The sequence below is a fragment of the Balaenoptera ricei genome, chromosome 9 (genome assembly GCF_028023285.1).
Source record: "Balaenoptera ricei isolate mBalRic1 chromosome 9, mBalRic1.hap2, whole genome shotgun sequence".
NCBI lineage: Eukaryota > Metazoa > Chordata > Mammalia > Artiodactyla > Balaenopteridae > Balaenoptera > Balaenoptera ricei.
Window position 1 is genome coordinate 60032711 of NC_082647.1, and position 26818 is coordinate 60059528.

Genomic DNA, 26818 nt, shown 5'->3' on the forward strand with positions numbered 1-26818 from the left:
GGGTAGAGGATCAGCATCTGTATTTTAACAGTCCCTCCAGGTTATTCTGACCCATGTGAGAATTTGAAAACTAATGATCTAAGTCCAGACCTTGCTACTTGAAGTGTGGTCCACAGACCAGCAGCATCTGCACCCCTTGGAGCTGTTAGAAATGTAGAATCTCAGGCCACCCCAGACCTACTAAATCAGAATCTGCATTTTTAACAATGTTCCCAGATATCTGTGCATTAAAGTTTGAGAAGCACTGGTCTAAGAAACAAGGGCCAATTTGTGTTCTCACTTTAGCTGTCATCTTTCAGTGCATTTAGGTAAGAGGACAAGGGCACGACCAGAACTAATAAGGAAAGCTATGAAACTGCATTCCGATACTTCTGCAGGAGGAGCTTAGGTGGGATCTTTACATACGTGGGGCACTGACTCAAAGAAACATTGGGAGTAGTTATAGTGGATGTGGTATAGTAAGAGCAGCTACTGTTTATCAGATAATTACTTTGTATTTTATAGGTATAGTTGCATGTAGTCCCTATAGAAATCCAGAGAGAGACAGTCCATCCATCCATCCATTCATTCAACTAATACTGTTATTATATAAACATGCATGCCAGGCGTGGGTCTAGGCCTGTATCCCTATAATGTAGAGATATAGCTGCTCCTGTCATTATGAGGCTTAAGTCCAGAGTTAAACAACAAACAGTCATAAATAAACTGATGTATAATAAAATCATAGGTAAAGATACTTTATGAAGAAAGTAAAGCAGGATAAGAGAACGGGATGAAGAGTGACAAGGTAGTGTTGCTTGGGGTAGGGTGGTGAGAGAAGGAAAGCCTCTTTGGGCAGGTGACATTTGAGCCAAAAGACAGAAACAAGCAAAGGCATGAGCCACACAGCTCTTTGGGGGAAGAACATCAGGGAAGACACAGTGAGGGAGGGGGGCAGCACTTAGAGATAAATTGGGAAGATAGCTGCAAGCCAGGTCATGAATTGTCTCATAAGTCATGGTAAACCCTTACAGACAAGGAAACTGAGCAGGGCTTCTCAAACTTCAAGGTGCCCACAAATCACATCACCTGGGGCCTTATTAAACTGTAGTGTGGAGTCAGTGAGTCCGGGTGAGACCTGAGTCTTGGCATTTCCAACAAACTCCCTGAGGTGCTGATGCTCCTGGTCTGTGGGCCACACTCAGCAAGTAAAAGGGTGCAGGGGTTGCGAACTTAAGCAACATGCCCAGTGTCACACAGCTGGTAAGTCCCAGAGGCACAATTTGAGTCTCAGATGCCTGACCCCAAAGTCCCTACTGTCCATCGGTTGTCTACCAGGTACCTTTATGCCTGACTCACCTGTAATTACTTAACGTGCAGGGAATTTAAAGGTCCTGCCTGAGAAAGGTCCTTGTGTGCACTCTGTTCATGGAAGAGCTACTTATCTCCTTTTATGTGATGGAGAAATAACAAGGGAAATTGATAACCGTTGGTAACCTTGGTAACTACTGATACCTTGTGCTATCTCTTGTGAAGTATTTAGAAGGTGTAAGATATCCCTGGCATCTTTAGAGACAAATGATATTATTGCTGGTCACCATCTTGGTGTAATATATAAATAAAAACCAACAAAATACCCATGAGCCTCGAAATCCAATGCGTTGTATTTGCAGTAACTGACCCGAGGAAGCCAGTTATTCTCTTGGTTCTGCAGTCGTGTTCTACCTGGCCAGACTTCCCCAGATGCTCCTGCTGTGGCCCATTCGTACCCTTGCATTTGATTCTCATCATTGCATGGGAGATGCTTGTTGGTCCCAGGTGTGACTGGGCTCTGGGGTATACATGAAGCAGTTTACATGCTGAAATCAATCAGGCTCCAGTGTAGAATGAAACAAAAGCAAAAAGGGTGTGTGTGAGTGGATGAATATTTGAACATTTAGCTCTGGGCTTCCTTCCATGAAAACAGCCATAGCTTCCAGTATCAAACAGTTGTTCAAAGGAAAGGACAGTTCCTCACTTGCTCTTGTCACTTGATATTCACGGGGTCTTCCTGGCTCCTGGGGGTTGCCGGGGTGACAAAGTGGGGAGTTGTTCTGTGTATACATTGTATATGCCATTGCCTTGATGAATGACATGGTTTGGTTTGGTTTGTTTCCCTCCCCTTTTGTTAATTCTCTGTGTTCTTTTTTCCTTTGTGCTGCACTATTAGGACCCTGCAGTGGGACACAGACCCCTCAGTGCTCCAGCTGCAGTCAGACTCAGAACTTGGGTATATGTCTGCTCTTTTGTTACTCCTTTTATTATTTCATTGCTACAGTTGTGTTGAAATGCTGGAGCTGTTGTTGCTCTTGCTTTTTCCCTCTTTGTTGAATTTCCAGTTCGATAAGTTTATTTCCTTCTGCTAGTTTTCCTTATGAAGTTATGCTTTGAAGAAAGTTTCTCAAAGATGGCTTTTGATCTCCCCTTTTAATTCCTATTATTGCAAAATAGCCCTCCCCCAAAACAAAAATTACAAACATATCCCCGCGCCTCTGCTTCAAGGTGGGGCACGCAAGTTCTGTGAGGGCAGAGATTATTAACTTGATCCTAACCATCCTCCCCTTGACTAACAAGTTACCTGAAGTTAATCCTTGTCTAAAATCGGTATGAAAATGTTGTATCTTGTTTGTTTCCTTTCCTTTTCACTTTTTCGGGGACTCACAGTTAGCATTTAATTTGAATCAAGTTTGAATGTATAAAGATTCCTGTTAAAGAAAAAGCAGATTTGTTGAATGCCGAAGTATTAAGAAATCTCAAATATTTGATGATGGGTAATGTCTCCTGCATCCTAAAGATCATTTTTTTTCAAGTGGAAATGTATGTTAAAAGGTAGCTTCAGAATTGAAAAGTCATCCACAAAGAATAAAACACACAGGCATTTCCTAGAAACTTAGTTTATTTCTCTTATAGGGTTGGAGTTAGCTTATATTCACACTTGAGATGTTTCCAGTGGGGTGCTTGTCCTAGCTGTGCGCAAGCTCAGGAGCACCGACTGTGTGCTTCTCTTTCCAGCTTGCTTTGGTGAATTCAGATCCGCTCGAAACCAGCCACGGTGAGGGTCTTTACACCACAAAAATTGGCAAATGCTGCAAACCAGGGCTTGCTCCCTTTTCCTCAAGCCAGTTATTGAACATTTACCAACACGCCACTGGGTACCTCAGTATGTGAAAAATTTTATTACGGTATTTTGTGAAGCTATTATTTTTTCTTTCTAAATACAACCTAATGAATCCCAAAGTGGGTGTTTATTTATTTATTATTTATTTTGAATTTCCGAGATTCCTGGGCATGTATCTGTGGGTTTCTATCAATGTCAGTGCCTACTGTAGGCGTTCAAGGTTGAAGGGCTCTCTGTATGTTAGGTGAAATGCCATCTGCCTGTGTCCTTTTGTGTATGCAGAAGTTCTCTGCAGACTCACAACACTGCTAAGCCAAGGAAATATCCTAACACTTCAGGTAACTGATACACTATTTTTTTTAACACTACTAAATTTTTGGCTATTTAGTTATATAGTTCATTGTATGTTTTATTTCCATCTGTATTATTTAAATAACCAAGAAATATGGCTTAAATCAAGCTGAAAAACCCTGAATACATAGTATGTTACTAGTCAGGAGAATTTCAGAGTGTAGTTCTTCAATATTTCATTGTGTTTTTTTCTAAAAAAATGGAGGCTATAACTGGCAGAGACTTTACCTTATGCATTTAAATTAACAGATTTTTTAGACAGATTGTGACATTGGTAAATTACACTTGCTGGTGTGGAACAGTTAGGAATTTTCCTATTTATATCTGTTTTCCAGGCAAAAACTCAGTTTTTTTAAGAAGTTTTTTTCTGTGAAGTTTTTTTTATGAAGTTTACCTCAGGCAACAAGAGTTTTCTAGTGACAGCTTTATTTCCTCTTCTTCCTCTTTGGTATGAGGTTAACTGGCTCTGTCACTTGATATTTTTAACAGCTTAATTGAAGTATGATTAACATTAAAGGAACGACACACATTTAACGTATTCAAATTGATAAATTTTGATGTATACACATTCATGAAATCATCACCACAATCAAGATAATAAGCATATTCATCATCCCCAAAAGTTTTCTCCTGCGCCTTTTTCGTCTTTGCTCCTGCTTCTCTCCACCCCCCAAACAACGGATCTGCCTTCTGTCACTGTCCATTAGTTTACATTTCCTAGAATGTTATATAAATGAAATCATGCAGTAGGTACTCTTTTGACTGACTTCTTTTACTCAGAATAATTATTTCAAGATTCATTCATGTAGGTGTGTATCAGCAGTTCATTCCTTATTTTTGCTGACTAGTTCATTGTATGGACATACCACAGTTTGTTTATCCAGTCCCTTTTTTTTCTTTTTTTAACATCTTTATTGGAGTATAGCTGCTTTACATTGTTGTGTTAGTTGCTGCTGTATAACAAAGTGAATCAGCTATATGTATACATATCTCCTCATATCCCCTCCCTCTTGCGTCTCCCTCCCACCTTCCCTATCCCACCCCTCTAGGTAGTCACAAAGCATGAGCTGATCTCCCTTTGCTATGCAGCTGCTTCCCACTAGCTATCTGTTTTACATTTGGTAGGGTATATATGTCCATGCCACTCTCTCACTTCGTCCCAGCTTACCCTTCCCCCCTCCCGTGTCCTCAAGTCCATTCTCTATGTCTGCGTCTTTATTCCTGTCCTGCCCCTAGGTTCTTCAGGACCTTTTTTTTTTTTTTTTTTTTTTTTTTAATTAATTTATTTATTTATTTTTGGCTGTGTTGGGTCTTCGTTTCTGCGTGAGGGCTTTCCGTAGTTGCGGCGAGCGGGGGCCACTCTTCATCATGGTGCGCGGGCCTCTCACTATCGTGGCCTCTCTTGTTGCGGAGCACAGGCTCCAGATGTGCAGGCTCAGTAGTTGTGGCTCACGGGCCCAGCCGTTCCGTGGCATGTGGGATCTTCCCCGACCAGGGCTCGAACCCGTGTACCCTGCATTGGCAGGCAGACTCTCAACCACTGCGCCACCAAGGAAGCCCTTTTTTTTTTTTTAGATTCCATATATATGTGTTACCATACGGTATTTGTTTTTCTCTTTCTGACTTACTTCACTCTGTATGACAGGCTCTAGGCCCAACCAACTCATTACAAATAACTCAATTTTGTTTCTTTTTATGGCTGAGTAATATTCCATTGTATATATGTGCCACATCTTCTTTATCTATTCATCTGTTGATGGACACTTAGGTTGCTTCCATGTCCTGGCTACTGTAAATAGTGCTGCAGTGAACATTGTGGTACATGACTCTTTTTGAATTATGGTTTTCTCAGGGTATATGCCCAGTAGTGGGATTGCTGGGTCATATGGTAGTTCTATTTTTAGTTTTTTAAGGAACCTCCATACTGTTCTCCATAGTGGCTGTACCAATTTACATTCCCACCAACAGTGCAAGAGGGTTCCCTTTTTTTCACACCCTCTCCAGCATTTATTGTTTGTAGATTTTTTGGTGATGGCCATTCTGACCAGTGTGAGGTGATACCTCATTGTAGTTTTGATTTGCATTTCTCTAATGATTAGTGATGTTGAGTATTCTTTCATGTGTTTGTTGGAAATCTGCATATCTTCTTTGGGGAAATGTCTATTTAGGTCTTCTGCACATTTTTGGATTGGGTTGTTTGTGTTTTTGATATTGAGCTGCATGAGCTGCTTGTATATTTTGGAGATTAATCCTTTGTCAGTTGCTTCATTTGCAAATATTTTCTCCCATTCTGAGGGTTGTCTTTTCATCTTGTTTATAGTTTCCTTTGCTATGCAAAAGCTTTTAAGTTTCATTAGGTCCCATTTGTTTATTTGTGTTTTTATTTCCATTACTCTAGGAGGTGGGTCAAAAAGAATCTTGCTGTGATTTATGTCATAGGGTGTTCTGCCTGTGTTTTCCTCTAAGAGTTTTATAGTGTCTGGCCTTACATTTAGGTCATTAATCCATTTTGAGTTTACTTTTGTGTATGGTGTTAGGGAGTGTTCTAATTTCATTCTTTTACATGTAGCTGTCCAGTTTTCTCAGCACCACTTATTGAAGAGGCTGTCTTTTCTGCATTGTATATTCTTGCCTCCTTTATCAAAGATAAGGTGACCATATGTGTGTGGCTTTATCTCTGGGCTTTCTATCCTGTTCCATTGATCTATATTTCTGTTTTTGTGTCAGTACCATAATGTCTTGATTACTGTAGCTTGGTAGTATAGTCTGAAGTCCGGGAGCCTGATTCTCCAGCTCCGTTTTTGTTTCTCAAGATTGCTTTGGCTATTCGGGGTCTTTTGTGTTTCCATACAGATTGTGAAATTTTTTGTTCTAGTTCTGTGAAAAATGCCAGTGGTAGTTTGATAGGGATTGCATTGAATCTGTAGATTGCTTTGGGTAGTATAGTCATTTTCACAATGTTGATTCTTCCAATCCAAGAATATGGTATATCTCTCCATCTGTTTGTATCATCTTTAATTTCTTTCCTCAGGGTCTTATAGTTTTCTGTGTACAGGTCTTTTGTCTCCTTAGGTAGGTTTATTCCTAGGTATTTTATTCTTTTTGTTGCAGTGGTGAATGGGAGTGTTTCCTTAATTTCTCTTTCAGATTTTTCATTATTAGTGTATAGGAATGCCAGAGATTTCTGTGAATTAATTTTGTATCCTGCTACTTTACCAAATTCATTGATTAGCTCCAGTAGTTTTCTGGTAGCATCTTTAGGATTCTCTATGTATAGTATCATGTCATCCGCAAACGGTGACAGTTTTACTTCTTCTTTTCCGATTTGGATTCCTTTTATTTCTTTTTCATCTCTGACTGCTGTGGCTATAACTTCCAAAACTATGTTGAATAATAGTGGTGAGAGTGGGCAACCTTGTCTTGTTCCTGATCTTAGTGGAAATGGTTTCAGTGTTTCACCATTGAGAACGATGTTGGCTGTGGGTTTGTCGTATATGGCTTTTATTATGTTGAGGTAAGTTCTGTCTATGCCTACTTTCTGTAGAGTTCTTATCATAAATGGGTGTTGAATTTTGTCACAAGCTTTTCCTGCATCTATTGAGATGATCATATGGTTTTTATCCTTCAATTTATTAATATGGTGTATCACATTGATTGATTTGCGTATATTGAAGAATCCTTGCATTACTGGGATAAACTCCACTTGATCATGGTGTATGACCCTTTTAATGTGCTGCTGGATTCTGTTTGCTAGTATTTTGTTGAGGATTTTTGCACCTATGTTCATCAGTGATATTGGCCTATAGTTTTCTTTCTTTGTAACATCTTTGTCTGGTTTTGGTATCAGGGTGATGATGACCTTGTAGAATGAGTTTGGGAGTGTTCCTCCCTCTGCTACATTTTGGAAGAGTTTGAGAAGGATAGGTGTTAGCTCTTCTCTAAATGTTTGATAGAATTAACCTGTGAATCCATCTGGTCCTGGGCTTTTGTTTGTTGGAAGATCTATAATCATAGTTTCAATTTCAGTGCTTGTGATTGGTCTGTTTATATTTTCTGTTTGTTCCTGGTTCAGTCTTGGGAGGTTGTGTTTTTCTAAGAATTTGTCCATTTCTTCCAGGTTGTCCATTTTCTTGGCATACAGTTGCTTGTAGTAATCTCTCATGATCCTTTGTATTTCTGCAGTGTCAGTTGTTACTTCTCCTTTTTCATTTCTAATTCTATTGATCTGAGTCTTCTCCCTTTTTTTCTTGATGAGTCTGGCTGATGGTTTATCAATTTTGTTTATCTTCTCAAAGAACCAGCTTTTAGTTTTATGTATCTTTGCTATCATTTCCTACATTTCTTTTTCATTTATTTCTGATCTGATCTTTATGATTTCTTTCCTTCTGCTAACTTTGGGGTTTTTTTCTTCTTCTTTTTTTTTTTTAATTAATTAATTTATTTATGGCTGTGTTGGGTCTTCGTTTCTGTGCGAGGGCTTTCACCAGTTGCGGCGAGCGGGGGCCACTCTTCATCGCGGTGCGCGGGCCTCTCACTGTCGCGGCCTCTCCCGTTGCAGAGCACAGGCTCCAGACGCGCAGGCTCAGTAGTTGTGGCTCATGGGCTTAGTTGCTCCGCGGCATGTGGGATCCTCCCAGACCAGGGCTCGAACCCGTGTCCCCTGCATTGGCAGGCAGATTCTCAACCCCTGCGCCACCAGGGAAGCCCTGTTCTTCTTTCTCTAATTGCTTTAGGTGTAAGGTTAGGTTGTTTATTTGAGATTTTTCATGCTTCTTGAGGTAGGATTGTATTGCTATAAACGTCCCTCTTAGAACTGCTTTTGCTGCATCCCATAGGTTTTGGGTCGTCGTGTTCTCATTGTCATTTGTTTCTAGGTATTTTTTGATTTCCTCTTTGATTTCTTCAGTGATGTCTTGGTTATTTAGTAGCATATTGTTTAGCCTCCATATGTTTGTATTTTTTACAGTTTTTTTCCTGTAATTGATATCTATTCTCATAGTGTTGTGGTCACAAAAGATACTTGATACGATTTCAATTTTCTTTTCTTTTTTTAAAAAATTAATTAATTAATTAATTTTGGCTGTGTTGGGTCTTCGTTGCTGCATGCGAGCTTTCTCTAGTTGTGGAGAGCAGGGGCTACTCTTTGTTGCAGTGTGTGGGCTTCTCACTGCAGTGGCTTCTCTTGTTGCAGAGCATGGGCTCTAGGCGCGCAGGCTTCAGTAGTTGTGGCATGCAGGCTCAGTAGTTGTAGCTCACGGGCTATGTAGCAGAGGCTCAGTAGTTGTGGCGCACGGACTTAGTTGCTCTGCAGCATGTGGAATCTTCCTGGACCAGGGCTCGAACCCATGTCCCCTGCATTAGCAGGTGGATTCTTAACCATTGTGCCACAAGGGAAGTCTGATTTCAATTTTCTTAAATTTACCAAGGCTTGATTTGTGGCCCAAGATATGACCTATCCTGGAGAATGTTCCATGAGCACTTGAGAAGAAAGTGTATTCTGTTGTTTTTGGATGGAATGTCCTAAAAATATCAATTAAGTCCATCGTGTTTAATGTATCATTTAAAGTTTGTGTTGCCTTATTTATTTTCATTTTGGTTGATCTGTCCATTGGTGAAAGTGGGGTGTTTAAGTCCCCTACTAAGATTGTATTACTGTCGATTTTCCCTTTTATGGCTGTTAGCATTTGCCTTATGTATTGAGGTGCTCCTATTTTGGGTGCATAAATATTTGCAATTGTTATATCTTCTTCTTGGATTGATCCCTTGATTATTATGTAGTGTCCTTCTTTGTCTCTTGTAATAGTCTTTATTTTAAAGTCTATTTTATCTGATATGAGAATTGCTGCTCCAGCTTTCTTTTGATTTCCATTTGCATGGAATATCTTTTTCCATCCCCTCACTTTCAGTCTGTATGTGTCTCTAGGTCTGAAGTGGGTCTCTTGTAGACAGCATATATATGGGTCTTGTTTTTGTATCCATTCATCCAGTCTGTGTCTTTTGGTTGGAGCATCTAATCCATTTACATTTAAGGTAAGTATTGATATGTATGTTCCTATTACCATTTTCTTAATTGTTTTGGGTTCGTTTTTGTAGGTCTTTTCCTTCTCTTGTGTTTCCTGCCTAGAGAAGTTCCTTTAGCATTTGTTGTAAAGCTGGTTTGGTGGTGCTGAATTCTCTTAGCTTTTGCTTGTCTGTAAAGGTTTTAATTTCTCCATTGAATCTGAATGAGCTCCTTGCTGGGTAGAGTAATCTTGGTTGTAGCTTTTTCCTTTTCATCACTTTAAATATGTCCTGCCACTCCCTTCTGGCTTGCAGAGTTTCTGCTGAAAGATCAGCTGTTAACCTTGTGGGGATTCCCTTGTATGTTATTTGTTGCTTTGCCTTTGCTGCTTTTAATATTTTTCTTTGTATTTAATTTTTGATAGTTTGATTAATATGTGTCTTGGCATGTTTCTCCTTGGATTTATACTGTATGGGACTCTCTGTGCTTCCTGGACTTGATTGACTATTTCCTTTCCCATATTAGGGAAGTTTTCAACTATAATCTCTTCAAATATTTTCTCAGTCCCTTTCTTTTTCTCTTCTTCTTCCAGGACCCCTATAATTCGAATGTTGTTGCATTTAATGTTGCCCCAGAGGTCACTGAGACTGTCCTCAATTCTCTTCATTCTTTTTTCTTTATTCTGCTCGGTGGTAGTTATTTCCACTATTTTATCTTCCAAGTCACTTATCCATTCTTCTTCCTTAGTCATTCTGCTATTGATTCCTTCTAGAGAATTTTTAATTTCATTTATTGTGTTGTTCATCATTGTTTCTTTGCTCTTTAGTTTTTCTAGGTCCTTGTTAAATGTTTCTTTTATATTCTCCATTCTATTTCCAAGATTTTGAATCATCTTTACTATCATTACTCTGAATTCTTTTTTCAGGTAGACTGCCTATTTCCTCTTCATTTGTTTGGTCTGGTGGGTTTTTACCTTGCTCCTTCATCTGCTGCGTATTTCTCTGTCTTCTCATTTTGCTCAGCTTATTGTGGTTTGGGTCTCCTTTTTGCGGGCTGCAGGTTCATAGTTCCTGTTGCTTTTGGTGTCTGCCCCTAGCGGGTAGGGTTGGTTCATTGGGTTGTGTAGACTTCCTGGTGGAGAGGACTGGTGCCTGTGTTCTGGTGGATGCGGCTGGATCTTGTCTTTCTGGTGGGCAGGACCACATCCGGTGGTGTGTTTTAGGGTGTCTGTGAACTTAGTATGATTTTAGGCAGCCTCTCTGCTAATGGGTGGCGTTGTGTTCCTGTCTTGCTAGTTGTTTGACATAGGATGTCCAGCCCTGGAGCTTGCTGGTCGTTGAGTGGAGCTGGGTGTTAGTGTTGAGACGGAGATCTCTGGGAGAGCTCTCACCGATTGATATTACATGGGGCCAGGAGGTCTCTGGTGGTCCAGTGTCCTGAACTTGGCTCTCCCACCTCAGAGGCTCAGGCCTGACACCCAGCCGGAGCACCAAGACCCTGTCAGCCACACAGCTCTCAACTTGCTACGAGGGATGCTTGCTAGTGAATTAAGGTGCAAAAAAGACACAAGGCATAAATACCTCAATCTTATATTTTAAGTTTTGAATAACTCTGGTGGGTAGAAATCCAGACTCGAATGAGAAACAGCACACACCTTATGTTCCAGGCACTTTGCTCTGCTTTGATTTCCTTGTCCTCAAGGAGCACGCAGTCCACAAAGGTAGTGTGTGTGGTGCCAACTCTCTGGTTCCACCTATCTGGTCACTTTTTGGTGTACATTTGGGTTGTTTCCAGTTTTCCCCATTGCAAATAAAAATGCTATGAGCATTCATGTAGAAATATTTTTATGCAATATGCTTTCATTTCTTTTCGGTAAATATCACAAAGTATAATGGCTGAATTGTATAGAGAATGTATATTTAACTTAAAATGTCAAACTGTTTTCAAAGTGGTTTTACCATTATATACATTCTCACTAGTAGTGTATGAGAGCCTCAGTTCCTCCACATTCTTGACAACACTTGGTTTGTTGGCATATAACTGTTCATAGTTTATCTTACGATTGTTTTGTATCTCTGTGCTTGGTTGTTATTTCACCTCTTTCATTTCTTATTTTGTTTATTTGGGTTCTCTCTCTTTTCTTCTTGATGAGTCTGGCTAAAAGTTTATCAATTTTGTTTATCTTTTCAGAAAACCATCTCTTAGTTTCATTGATTTGCTCTATTGTTTCTTCATCTCTGTTTTATTTATTTCCTGTCTGATCTTTATTGTTTCCTTCCCTCCACTGGCTTTGGGCTTTCTTTGTTCTTTTTCTAAGTCCTTTAGATGGTAAGTTATGTTGTTTATTTGAGATTTTTCTTGTTTCTTGAGGAGGGTCTGTATCACTATAAGCTTTCCTCATAAAAGTGACTTTGCTGCATCCCATAGATTTTGGAACATGTGTTTCCATTTCCATTTGTCTCAAGGTATTTTCTGATTTCCTCTTTGATTTCTTCATTGAGCCATTGTTTTTTTAGTAGCATGTTGTTTAGTCCGATGTGTTTGTGTTTTTCCCATTTTCTTTCTGTAATTGATTCCTAGTTTCATACCATTGTGGTCAGAAAAAAAGAATGCTTGAAAAAAAAAAAAGAAAAAAATGTTTGATATAATTATACTCTCTTAAATTTGCTGACACTGGTTTTGTGGCCTAGGATGTGATCTATCCTGGAAAACATTCCATGTGCACTTGAAAAGAATGTGTATTCTGCTGTTATTGGATGGAATGTCCTATAGATTCCATTAAGTTCAACTTGTCTAGTGTGTCATTTAAGACTATGTTTCCCTGTTGATTTTCTGTCTGGAAATCTGTCCGTTTATGTATGTGGGGTGTTAAAGTCTCCTACTATTATTGTATTCCTGGCAATTTCTCCCTTTATGACTGTTAGTATTTGTTTTGTATATTTAGGTGCTCCTATATTGAGGGCATATATATATATTTTAAAATTTATTTATTATTTTTGGCTGTGTTGGGTCTTTGTTTCTGTGCGCAGGCTTTCTCTAGTTGCAGTGAGTGGGGGGGCTACTCTTCGTCACAGTGCGCGGGCTTCTCATTGCAGTGGCTTCTCTTGTTGTGGAGCGTGGGCTGTGGAGCACACGGGCTTCAGTAGATGCAGCACGTTGGCTCAGTAGTTGTGGCTCATGGGCTTAGATGCTCCGCAGCATGTGGGATCTTCCTGGACCAGGGCTTGAACCCATGTCTCCTGCATTGGCAGGCAGATTCTTAACCACTGCGCCACCAGGGAAGCCCGAGGGCATATATGTTAACAGGTGTAATATCCTTTTTGTATTGATCCTTTTATCATTATATAATGTCCTTCTTTGTCTTTCTTTATGGACTTTGTTTAAAGTCTATTTTGTCTGGTATGGGTATTGCTACTCCTGCTTTCTTGCCATTTTTCTTTGCATGAAATATCTTTTCAAAGATATTTGAAAAGATATTTGATGGTCCCTTTTCAAAGGGACCATCCTCTCCCTTTCAGTCTGTGTTTGTCTTTAGCTCTGAAGTGAGTCTTTTGTAAGCAGTATATAGATAGGTGTTTTTTTAAATTCAGTCAGCCACCTTTTGTCTTTTGATTAGAGCATTTAGTCCATTAACATTTAAAGTAATTATTAATAGGTATGTACTTATTTCCATTTTATTACTTGTTTTCTGGTTGGTTTTGTAGTTTTTCTGTGCCCTTCTTTTTGTTTCTTCCCTTGAGGTGTGATACTTTTCATTAGTTGTATGCTTGTGTTCCTTTCTCTCTGTTTTTGTGTATCGTAAGTTTTTGATTTGTGATTACTATGGAGTTCATATATGCTGACCTGTATATGTACTTGTTTTAATCTGGTAGTCATTTAAGTTGAAACACATTTTAAAGGATCTACATTTTTTTTTTTTACTCCTCTCTCCCACATTTTGTGTTTTTGATGTCATATTTTACATTTTCATGTTTATCCCTTAACTGTTTATTGTAGTTATACTTAACAATTTTAAAAAATCTTTATCCTAGCTTATTTAAGTGTTTGATCCTTAGCATTTACTATATATTTGCCTTTACTAGTGAGATTTTTTTCTTTCCTATAGATTCTTCTTGTTATAGCCTTTTCTTTACCACTTAGAGAATACCCTTTAACATTTCTTATAGGGTGGTTTTAGTACTGATGAATTCTTTTAGTTTTTACTTGTCTGAGAAGTTCTTTGTCTCTCCTTCAATTCTAAATGATAATTTTGCTGGGTTGAGTATTCTAGATTGCAGGGTTTTCCTTTTTAGGACTTTGAATATATCATGCCCCACTCTCTTTTGGCCTGCAAAATTTCTTCAGAAAAATCATCAGATAGTCTTATGGGGGTTCCCTTGTATATGACTCTTTGTTTTTCTCTTGCTACCTTTAGAATTCCCTTTTTTTCCTTTTACTTTTGCCGTTTTAAATTATGGTATGTCTTGGTATGTGTCTGTTTGGGTTCACCTTGTTTGGGACCCTCTGTGCTTCCTGTACCTGGATATTCATTTCCTTCTTCAGGTTTGAGAAATTTTCAGCCATAATTTCATCAAATACGTTCTTGATCCCCTTCTCTCTCTCCTCTACTTCTGGGGCCCCTATAATGTGAATGTTGGTATGCTTCATTTTATCTCAGAGATCTCTTAAACTCTTCTCATTTTTAAATTTTAATTTTCTTTTTGCTGTTCTAATTGGGTGATTTCCATTATTCTATCTTCCAGATCACTTGTGCATTCTTCTGTATTGCCTAATTTGCTATTCATTCCTTCTAGTGTGTTTTTCATTTCAGTTATTGTATTCGTCAGTTCTGATCCTTTTTTATACTTTCTAGTTCCTTGTTAAAACTCTCACTTTGTTTATTCCTTTCCCTAATTCAGTTAGCATTTTTATTACTACTGCTTTGAATTTTTGAATTATTTACCTGGTATATTGTTTATTTCTATTTCATTATTTATTTTTTTCAGGGTTTTTCTCTTGCTCTTTCAATTGAGACCAGTTCCTCTGTCTTATCATTTTCCTAAACTTTCTCTGTCTCTATGAAATTAGGTGAAATAGTTACCTATTGTAGTCTTGAAGGGGTGTCCTCATGTGGGTGTGTCCCTATACTGTCTATGTGTGCCTGGTAGCTTTGGTTGGGAGCTAGATTTGATGTGAACACAAGTTATGTCTTTTCTCACGGTGTGCTGGCAGGTATCACCTTGGTTGGAGGTGGAGCTGGAGAAAGGGGCTTTGGCTGGGGTCAGGTGTGAGCCAGGGCTTACCATTTGCTCAGTGGTTGTCTCCACCCTATCGGGAGCAGGGTCAGGTCCCAACTTGCTGAAGCAGAAGCTCCGAGGGGTCGGGTCTGTGCTGGTTCTGTTCCCTTTAAGTGTGAGCTCTTCCTGCTCCCAGCACCAGGACTTTTGCCCCAGAGGGGAGCAGTGCTGGAACAAGAGGCACCCATGCAGGCTTTTGGTGTGATGGGGCACAGACTGCAGCTGTGTGGCTCCATACAGAGGTTGGGGCTGCTTGTGATGCTCTGCCTGTGCAGTTGCCAGTAATGGCTGCCTCCACCCTGCTCAGACCCTGCTTTGGGGTCTGAGTCTTCTTTATCCTTCATGTCCATTCTCTTCCCTCAGTCTGTACCACTGCCACCCTGGTGTGACGCTGTGCTGCAGGGCAGGCAGTGCCCGTGTGGGCCCTTCACATGTGTTGCGGCACGGGCTACAGTGGTCTGGCCATGACCAGAGGTCAGGGCTGCTTCTGATGCGCTGCCTGTGCGAGTGCCAGTAATGGCTGCCCCTGCCCTTTTCAGACGCTGCCTCAGGTCTGAGCCACCACTGTGTCTGACGGCTGAACTCTCTCCTCAGCTGTGGCAGCCCTCGCTCCAGTGTGGAGCTGCAGTGTGAAGCAAGTGGGGCTGGAGCATTACCTTGGCTCAGGCAGGGGCAGGCACCCAGGGTAGTTGCAGTAAACCAGTCAGCTGCCTGCGTGGTTCCAATACGCCTTCTCTACCTTGCTTTGGGAGTAAGCACTCGTGCATGTGCTCCTTATGCTTCACTCGTCTGTGCTTCCCACAGCCCTCCTGCCAGTCCCACTGGCCCTCCAACCAGCCAAGGGAGCTCATCTTCCCTGTGTTGGACCCCAGGGCTGGGGTGCCCAACATGTGGCTTGAAGAACTCACTCCCAGAGAGGATCTCCACCCATGTAATCTCCCTTGTCCTCTGAGCCCCATCCCAGGGGTACAGGTCCTGACCTGATGGCGTCTCTTCCTTTCCTACCCAATTCCGTCTTTCTTACAGCCTTTGTTGTACAGGAGTCTTTCTGCTAGTTTCCAGTGAGACTTGTTCCACGTGTAGATGTGTTTTTGATGTGTATATGGTGTGGGGTGAGTTCCACATCCCTCTACTCCACCATCTTGATCAGTCAATTATCTTTGAAAGAGATTTAAATAATAAGGAAAATATCTTACATATTTACCCATGTAGTCAATACTTTTCTGATGTCCTTCCTTGGTGTAGATCCATATTTCCATCTGGCATCATTTTACTTCTCTCTGGTAGATATCCTTTAACACTTCTTATAGTTAGGATCTTCTGTTAAGGCGTTCTTTTAGCTTTTTAGGTCTTAAACGTCTTTGTTATATCTTTATTTTTGACATATGTTTTAACTGAGTATAGAATTCTAGGTTGACAGTCTTTTTCTTCCAGTACTTCAGAAATGTTGCTTCATTGTCTTCTCACTTGCATTGTTTTTGACCAGAAATATGCTCTCATCCCTTTCTTTATTTCTCTGAGTATAATGTCTTTTTTTCCTGGATGCTTTTGCAGTGTTCTCTTTTTCATTGATCTTGAGCAATTTGATTATGATATACCTAGATGTAGTTTTTTTATGCTTCCTATGCTTGGGGTTCATTGAGATTCTTGGATCATTGGGCTTATAGTTTTCAACAAATATGGAAAAATGTGTCCATTATTTTTTCAAATTTTTTTTCTATTTTCTCTTCTTCTGGGGACTCAAATGACATATATATGAGGCAACTTGAGGTTTTCCCACAGTTAACTTTCTCCATCTACTTTTCCTTTACTACCTGTGTTTTATTTTGGATAGTTTCTATTGATATATTTTGTGTTCACTAATCTTCTGTTTTGCAATTTCTAATATTCCATGAAGCCTACTCAGTAAATTTATAATTTCATACATTGTAATTTTCATCTCTAAAAGTTCAATTTATGTCTTTTTAAAAAAAGTCTTCCATTGTTTCTACTCAAATTTTTAACACATGAAATACAGTTTTATTAACTAATATCCTCACTTGCTATCCCATCATCTGTATTAGTTTTGGATCAGTTTCAATTGATTGACTTATCTCTTCATTGTAGTTATGTTTTTCTTCTTCTTTGCATGTCTGCTGATTTTTGATTGATGTCAGACATTGTGAATATTACTTGGTTAGGTGTTAGATATATTTGAATTCCTATAAATCATGAGATTTGTTCTGAGATACAGTCAATTCACTTGGAAACACTTTCTTTCAAGTCTTGTTTTTATGATTTGTTAGTTGGGACTGGAGCAGTACTCAGTCTATGGCTAATTAATTCTGGTATTGAGGCAAGACCCTTATGTGCATTCTGTACAATGCCCCATACATCTTGAGGTTTTCCTGCCTGGGAACAGTTGGGTGGGAACAGGCACATTCCTGTTCCTGTGTGAGTGCCCAGAACTGTTACCTCTAATTCCTTCAGGTAGTTCTTCCCTTGGCCTCAGGTAGTTTCCTCATGTACATGTGCTGATCAGTACTAAGCTGAATCCTCAAGGGTATCCTCTGAAGGTGTAGGTTTTCTCTTTGTGATTTTTCTTCTCTCTGTTATTTTGTACTGTAAAGTCTGGTTGCCGTGGTCTCCCTGGACTCTTAGCTCTGTCTTCTCAACTTAATGAGTCTATTGGATTTCACTTGGGTTCTCTCCCTGCATCACACATGGCCTTAAAACTCTCAATGCAGTAAGTATGGGGAATTATAGGACTCATCTTACATTTTCTTGCTCTCATGTATCCCTTTCCTTCATTGCTTGACCTTTAGTGTCTTGCAAACTGTTGTTTCACTCAAACTGCTGTCCTTTTTTTTGGTTGCCTCAGGTGGAGGATAAATCTGGTCTGTGTTACTCCATCTTGGCCAGAAGCACAAATGTTGTGTCACTTTTGTATGCTTTGTATGTTAGCTATGTGATCAGCAAAACAAGTGACAACATAGAGAAATCAGGGCAAAAAAAATATCTTCAAGAAAATTGTAAATAAAATGAGAAAATAAGTGTAACTCATCTTATTTTTCACCTGGCAACTGCTTATGAAAGTACCCAAAATACTTTTATTTCTTAGGCTATTATAATAATTGAGTGAATTGAAGATGGTAGAAGTAAAAAATGAAATAATGAGATAAAAAGAGTAAGTTAAAAGATCATGGGATAGAATGTCTATATTGACTGGGAAGTGAATAAATGTCATTGAAATTTGGAGTTGCAATGGGCAAGTTTGAGGGAAGGATTATATTTCAAATGTTTTTTGTTGTCTTATGAAGGGAACGTACGGGCACATGCCACCATGAGATTGCCGGTCTTTAGGGAGATGTGTTGAGTCAGCAAAAGGGGAGTCGGGCAGGGAGACAGAGATTCTCAATGGTGAGCAGACATCAGTGAGTAATGAGAGTGTTTTGTGGCCCTTCACATCAAATTGTTGAGCTCAATAACATATAGGAATATAGTGGCTTCTGATTTTATTGAAGCCTCACAACTATATTTCCTCTATGTCTTAGTATATTAAACCCTTAGTAGGGTTTTTGAAATACTTGGAAGCAAAGCGAGAATGAGGAAAAACTGAAGCTGTGAAGGACTTGGCTGTTCCTTCCCTCAAGGAGGAACTTAGAGATTCCTTCAGTCCTTGGGAGACTTTGTTAGAAGGTGGTGGTGACCTCTTCTTCTCTCAGCCTTCTCTTCTGCCTCTTGTTTTGGCTGAAAGAGAGGGTACGTATTACTCCTGAATCCACCAGGCACCATCCCAAACTGCTGTGGCAGAGCAGAGTGATCACTCTGTTAAGAATAGAAGCTAAACCAACTCTCTAAAGGCACCAGAAAAAACACATATCCTTCAAGATGGTGGTAGGTGTTTGAGAAAATCTCACCTGCCAGTTCTAGAGGTCTTTTCATGTTTTCAAGTTATTTTCATTTGCCTAGCAGAACAGTAATAATCTCATTAGCCTTTGATAAAGTAGTCCTCTTTTGGCTTATTCTCCATGTTTTGTCAAATATTCTTATGCATTATGTTTAGATCTCTGGTTTCAATTAATTTTTAAGGTTTCCCACGTACACAGTGCCTGCAATTTTCTTGAGAATGATGTGGGTTGTATTTTTATCAAACTGACAATCTCTGCCTTTTCAATAACACCTAATCACACTTTCTACAGAAATTAAAATATGAAACAGCAGTTTGGGGGGGGGGTGTGTGTATCAAAAGGTAATGGTAAAATGCATTTCAGAATCTTTAAACATAGAATGAATTCTGACCCATGAAAAAGTTCAATAAATTGGTTTTAACAGATCCAATAAAAATTTTGTCACAGGAGAGGGAGAAAACACTTTGCTTACCTCTTATAATATTCCTTTATCAAGTCCCCAAACATTTCTTGAGAGCTGTCACCTGCCCGACTTTGTTCTCTACCTTCAAGAACCTTGAGTAAGCAATTATGGGATATTTTCTGTTCCACACTTGCAACTGGACTTTCATAAAACAATATTCCTTTTTCTATTCTGTTTCAGAAAAATTAATATGGTCAGTTGGGAGGGATGTATGCTTATAGTTTGGTACTCAGTGACTTAAAGATTTCTGTAATTTTATAGCTTTATAAAGTTAGAAGTTACAACTTCTACAGAAGGTTTTTCATAAATATCAAGTCAATAAAAGGCCAATCTATAAAATTTTTATATCACTGTTGTCCTTTATATGCAACACTGGAGAAAACACACTTCCGTACCTTCTGATCTTATAATTCTGAACTTTCAGTTTCCTTTGTAAAGTGGGCACTTGATAGCAGAACTCCCACCAATATTGCCAAGCTCTGTTATAACCATGACTATTTTGATTCTTCTCTCATCCTGGGAGTTTGCAAGATTTACCTGTGTGATGAAGTTTAAGGCAGACCCTTTAACTGTGCCTGTTGACTGAACCAGACTTGACATTTGCTTCTGTTCAGGAAAAATGGTTTAGCTGCCAAACTAATATCTCTGCACAGTAAGAAGCAAATATCATCGAAATGAGATAAATACTTCCTCAAATGATTTTTTAAATGTGAACATAGAAAATGGAAACTGATCCTCCTTGAGGTAATTGGAAAAGGTCAGCCATCAAGCTGCTTCTTAGGCCTTGGAGAAAAACACCCACTCTGAACATAAGGGATAAATTGTGTGTGAAGGGGCTGCAATGCTAGGCTCACTTCCTCCGTGTGGTACCCCATCTCCACCTTTCCTCCGTGTGGTGTCCCGTTCTCAACTCTAGGAGCCAGTCCTCAAGATGTCACACCTTCACACCTAATTACACCAGTATACAGTGTTGGGAAAACAAGTTGACCTTTAGCCATTTTTAAAAACTTCTTTCATATTTCATGAGTTTCTATGTCCTTAGGTCTCTATATGCTCTTCTTCTGTGGATGCACTATTTTCTCATGTGACTCTAGGTGGGTGGTTGCCAGGACCACATTTTCTGCTTTGTCTTCTTTTCACAGCTTTGGTCTTAAACTTCATACAATTGGAAAACTCCTCACCATAAACTCATCCACTGAGGTACTCATTTTTATCCCAAAGCAGAACTTTCTCGGGATTCCCCAATGTCTTCCAGTTAACACTACTTATTTTCTTCCCATAAGGCATGAAGCCTTGATATGATCTCCAATTTATTCCTTTTCTTTCACCTTCCATACCAAATGAACTGCCTTAATTCTTTTCCAGCGTCACCAAACTACAGCATTTTCTTTCTGTTCCCAGTGGCATCACCACTGAGTGCCTTCTTATCACCCTGGACCACGTTTCCACATTTGCTAGACTGCTGGTTGCAAATCCAGTAGTCATTCCCGCTTTGATTTAGTGCTTTGCCTGGATTCTTTGTTTAGTTACTGAACCCAACCGGCCTCTGTTTGTAGGTCCTTTCTCAGTTCCCCTTTTTCTCCACCTCAGCTTCTAAGGCCCCACACATAGGCTCTGGTCGCTCATTTGTCAAAGGGGGAGATTTAGACTCCATTCTTCACGTAGTTGCTTCACTTTAAATGTCTCTTTGAAGCCGTCAGTTTGGTAGTAACTTTCAGTAATTCCTCATTGTCTACAGCATAAAGTGCAAGATCTTTAGCCTGAGATTTAAAGCCCTCTGATCATCTGGCCTTAGTGTACCTCTCTAAATTTATCTTCCACTGCTACTCAGTGTAAAACTTCTATTCTGAAAACCTGGTCTTTCAGGCATAAAATGTGAATTCAGTCTTTAGATCTTTGCACATATAGCGCCTTCTCCCTGAGACACCCTCCTCGTTCCTTTCTATGACTGAATTCTGCCTGTCCTTCAGGACTTACACCAGGCCTTTGGTTCTCAGTGAAACTTGCTTCATTTACCCAAACACATAGTAATCTGCCTATTATACTCTCCTGTCCCACTGATGATGTGAATTGCTCATGTTGGCTCTTATTACCTTTCATTCTTATTTGCTTTTTGTTGTATATGTTCAATCTCCTCATCCTCTCTTTATTGTAAGGATCTGGCATGGTTCTGTGCTTCAAAAATGGTTTGTGGCTGCTGATAAAGATGTTGGCTGAAGTAGTTCCCGTGCCAGTTGTCAAGGACTTTGTAGGTTCCCACATAAAATTTTTGGACAATGAAGAAAGTGGCACCATTATCACTTTCACTGTCTTAAGGGGCTCTTCTTTGAGAAACCTCAAGGAATTTTATAAGCAGCACTAGGAGAAAAAAGTCACTGGCAGCACCCTTAATGTGTGTTGGGGATGAAATACTCACATGCAAATAAGCAGGAATAAAACCCAGCAGGGTTGAGTCTGGAACCAGTGCAGACATTCTTTTATTCCTTGGCCTTGACCTACTTTGGCATCTGGCCAAATAACTCCTTGTCTCTGGGAACATCTGCTCCTGGTGTTATCTGCTTGACTTCCATGTTTCTTCCCTGCTCCAGAGACTGCCCATTAGTACAATGACCCCTTTTGTTTCCTGGCTTCTGAGTGCCACACACTGGCTTCTGATCCGAGCTCCTGACTCTGCCACCTTACGGCCCACACTTCTGCCACCAGGTTTAACCAGTGTATCCTCAACATTATAATTTCCAGTCACTGAACACTATGAGACTGCTATTCAGAGACCATTATTGAGAGTCTTTGTGGTTCACAATTGTAAAATTGGAAGAGTTTCTTAGATGCTTGGTATATTCTTATTGTGGCTTTTCTTTGTCTTCACATAGGCTCTTGTACTGTGACATTAAAACAAAAATTCTAATGTGAGGGTAGTCAACGTCCCAATATTGGTGATATAGCTTTACCTCCCAATATTGGTGATGGGTTAGAAAATGAATCATCCACTCTGATATAAGTGCATCTTTGAGGATCAGCTGATGGCATCTGAAATTTCCACAGCAGCCTCTTGCTTAACACTTTAGCAGTCTGGAGCCAGATCTCCGATATTATTGGGTTCCCTTATGAGTCCAATAGAGATAGTACCGCAATATTAATGCAATTTCCTTCACTTATTTGAGTATGAAATGCAGGAACATCAAGTTTGCTGTATGTAGTTCACTGTGGTCTGAAATTAGAGCATCAGAATATGAGTTGTATTGTGTCTAACTGATTCAGGAAGAATTTGATGATGCTAATGCCAGTGATGGATGACATGCTCAGGCGCTCTGAAGGCTTTCATGACCCCTGGGAAGCTCTCAGGTGATGAGGTGCCTCCTCTTGAATCTATCCTCCCACAGTCAGATTTGGCTACTGCTTGGGGCCCATGGGCATCAATAAGGAGCAGTATTCATGACAAAGCCTTTCTCTGCTCCCCTGCTCAATCTTGCCACTGAACATTAAGAAAAATTAAGCATGGTCAACTGGATATCCATATGCAAAAGAATGAAGTTGAACCCCCCTACTTCACATATATGGAACATTAATTCAAAATAGACCAGAGACCTAAATGTAAGAGCTAAAATTATAAAACTCTTAGGAGAAAACGTAGCTGTAAATCTTTGTGACCTTGGATTGGGTAGTGGTTTCTTACATATGTCACCAAAAGCACAAGCAGCTAATGAAAAAATAGATGAATCGGACTTCATTAAAATTTAAAACTTTTGTACTTCAAATGGCACCATCAAGAAAGTGAAAAGGCAACCCACAGAATGGGATAAAATATTTGCAAATAATATATCTGATAAGGGTCTAGTATCCAGAATATATAAAAATCTTTTACAACTCAACAATAAAAAGACAAATAACCAAATTTTAAAATGGGCAAAGAATTTAAATAGGCATTTCTTGAAAAAAGATGTGTAGATGGCCAATAAGCACATGAAAAGATGCTCGACATCATTAGCCATCAGGGGAGTTCAAATCAAAATCCCAATGAGATACTACTTCACACAAACTAGGATGGCTATAATGCAAAAGACAGATAATAATAAGGGCTAACAAGGATGTAGAGAAATTGGAATCCTTGTATACTGCTAATGAGAATGTAAAATGGTACAGCCACTTTGGAAAACATTGTGGCAGTTTCTCAACAAGTTAAACATAGAATTACCATATAACCCAGCAGTTCCACTCATAGATATATACCAATTCAAAAAGAATTCAATTCCAAGATAATTGAAACCATACACCCACACAAAAACTTGTACACAAATGTTCATAGCAGCATTGTTCTTAATAGACAGAAATGGAAACAACCCAAGTGTCCACCAACTGATAAGTGGATTAAAAAGAATGTGGTATATCCATACAATGGGATATTATTTATCAATAAAAAGGAATGACATTCTGATACATGGTATAAAGTGATGAACCTTAAAACAAACTAAGTGAAAGAAGTGAGACCCAAAAGGTCATATACTGTAATATTCCATTTATATGAAAGTAGACAGAAGTAGATTAGTGGTTTCCAGAGGCTGAAGGAGGGAGAATCGGGGGAGTGACTCCCAATGAGTACAGGATTTCTTTTGGCGGTAACGAAAAGGTTGTGCAATTACATATGTAAGGTTATATGAGTTTGTGTATGTACTAAAAACCACTCAATTGTATACTTTAAAGGGGAGATTTTATAGTATGTAAATTTTATTTCAATAAAAAAAAATTAAGACAGCCTTGATCTTAAGTCTCTGATCAAAGAGCTGTGCTTTTTGATGCTTGCCATCCCAAACCAACCCCCACCCATATCTTTGTCATGTCAAAATCATTTTCCTATTTAATTCTTAAAGGCAGCTTAACAGTAGTTTCTTTGAAATCTAGTTTTTTTTTTTTAGCACTCCCCATGTAGGCATGAAACAGTGACTCTCTCCATATTTTCAGGTCACAGATGCAGTGACTTCAGAAGCTGAGGTTCTGTTGTTCATGGCTTTCAAAGGAATGTAGGTCTTTTCAAAAATAGGGACAAAACCAGGGTATCCCACTTTGGTAGATAAATCTATGCTTTGCAAGTATTTATTCTCTATATTATTAAAAATAATGTTTAAATATTAACTGCATTTTAAAATGTCAGTAAGCTTTCTCTTAAAATTTCCTTCATCTTTGAAATGGGAGAAGAGCCAAAGAGTTTATATTTATTAGAATTCCAACTGCTATGTATATGTTTCTCATCCTTTTATTTGGGAGTAAGTGTGTATAACCCGTAACTTTCTTCCACGTTGGTAGACATCATAGGCCGTGATGAAGTCACATTTTGAGCTTCATCTTCCTTGGATAATGAAACTTTGCAAGTAGTAGGAAAGCCATGCTAACCTTATGGTGGGTAGATAAGCAAAGACATTACAAGTAAACCAGAAAGGGGAATGGAGACAGTGATTCATGCAAGGGAGTTTTTTTCTTCTTGTGATGCATAATGTCTAACTGAGGGCAAGTGGACAAACCTGAGTGAATTAGACTGTGCTAGTGGTGGATCATAAATCTCAACACCCTGAGCCCCGGCAAATAACCTTCTCAAGCTTCAAATACCTTCCATTTTTATTCTTTATCAAGACCTGATTTTTCTTTTCTGAAGAAACAGTTCAACTTTGGTGCAATATGGCTTTGCTCAGCCAGCTTGCCCAGCCAAGTTGACAGGACCAGTTGGAAGGAAGCCTCCAGGACTTTTAGTGGGGAGTCCAGCCCTAGCCCAGGGAGATGTGGGCCCCATGTCACTTTAGGACCAGGCCAAGTCAGCGAGTAAGGGATCCGTGGTTGCATTGCCCAGTGTCTCTGGGATCCCCTGCCTGACATTTTAGTTTTAGATCTAGGATAGACCCTTGTGCCAGGCCCTTAATATTTTGCACACTGCGGTCTCCTTTGTCTGAAACTCATCCTCTTACCCTCTCATCTTTGTTCACCTTTGCTCCCAGCCTGTCTCATAGAACTTTATAAGCTTGGTCAAGAGATATCATCTCCGCTCTGTGGGACTGAGACCTCATCCTCTAAGCTGCAGAGTGGAGAGGCCCAAGTGAATCTAGAAACAATGAAGCTTCTATGTCTACACTCTAATATTTCTAAATCAGTGGTACTCAGCCTTTAGTGAGCATCAGAATCACCGGTGGGGGTGGGTATTAAAACACAAGTTGTTGGACCCTATAATTTAATAATAATGCCATGGCCGCCATGACGTAGATAATTGAATTCTCAATTTACATTTCTGCATCATGCCTTCTTTCTCTTCCTTGTACTCTTCTCTTCTTCCTTCCCTTTCTTCCTCAAACATTTATTTAGTGCCAGCTCTGTACCTGACACAAAACTAAGCCCCAAGGTACAGAGATATCTCAGTCAGGGAGAAATAAGTAAGTTTCAGTCAAGTCAGACATGAGAAGACAGTGACATATAACAGGGGCTATAGTGGAAGAGTGTGTGTGTGTGTGCGTGTGTGTGTGTGCGTGTGTGTGTGTGTGTACAGTAGCAAGGGCATGAGCTTTGCAGGAGGGATGGTGGGACAGCGGGAAAGGTATCCCAGAGTCAGAACAGAAGAGCCTGCGTGAAATTTACGGCCTAATTAGAAGGAAAAGGAATTAGAGTAGCATTAATTCTACAATACAATGTGGTTTTTTCCCCCCTCCTTTGCTAAGTAGTTTAATTTGCACCCTTGAATAAAAGAATTATGAGCTGGTAAGACTGAGCAAAAATAAGAAACACAATGCTCAGTGTTTGTACTTTTAAAGAAAATAACTACTATATATTTCCTCTTGTAGACATAGTTATATGATAATTTTGTCAGATGATAAAATTGTAGAAGTATCTTAGGGACGCTGAAAGTCTCTATCACAGGGTTGTATGAACGGATAGATCCTGGATCAGCTGAGACGTGCAGACCCTAAGGCTGGCCTGGGAGAGACCCAGAAGTGGGGACACAGTTGGAGAACACAGCTAAGAGGAAGGTCTTTGCCATGGAAGGGCGCCACCTTCTGCCAGACTTTCTGGAACAGCTAGGGCTGGGAACAGTTGTGTAGTACTCACACCACTTTAAGCAAAGTTTTGAAAGCCGAGAAGTTAAAGGAAAACCAAATGGACTCTCTCAAGCAGCCAAAACCTACCCATGTGCCGTACAAAGAAATTAGGAGTGTGATTCTTATGTTCTACTGTCAGAGATAATCTTCAAATCTACTGTTTTAGAAAATCAATTTAGAGCATTCATAAATCTGCCTTCTCTGATTTTTTTGAAACAAATATAAGCATTATTATAATCAGTCAGAAAGATAGAAGTAGAGCCACCTACTATGTGCCAGACACTAAATTAAGTACTTTACAAGTATTAGCTTCATTTAATCTTCATAACAATTCAATGATATGTACCCATTTTATAGATGAGAAACGTGAGGCTTAGAGGGGTTTGTCACTTGTCCAGAGCTTTTACATACCATTCAGCTGGTAAGTGACAAAGAGGGGATTTGAACCCAGTTTCTGTATGAGCATGTGACTTAACCATTATGCTGTGCTGCCTCACTAGTTGGTTTCAGTTTGCCTTGTGGATTATCAAATTACAGATCAGCTTCCCGTCGTCCAGTGCCTATGGCTGGTCACCCAACAAGATAGGCCTACAGCTTATGCTTGCATCTTATTAGCAAGATGCTCTGGAAT

General features: G+C 39.6%; 1 protein-coding gene across 4 annotated transcripts in view; it reads left to right on the top strand.

Annotated features, from left to right (window-relative positions):
• Positions 1–26818, top strand: part of DYNC1I1 (dynein cytoplasmic 1 intermediate chain 1) — a 342609-nt gene that overhangs the window by 64009 nt on the left and 251782 nt on the right. For 2 of the 4 annotated variants that reach the window (XM_059933890.1, XM_059933891.1), the window contains exon 5: positions 2189–2248. The exons of the other annotated variants lie outside the window; for them this stretch is intronic. In XM_059933890.1, the coding sequence (XP_059789873.1) occupies positions 2189–2248 (60 nt within the window). The remainder of the gene's footprint in view (positions 1–2188; positions 2249–26818) is intronic. 4 annotated transcript variants of the gene reach the window in all.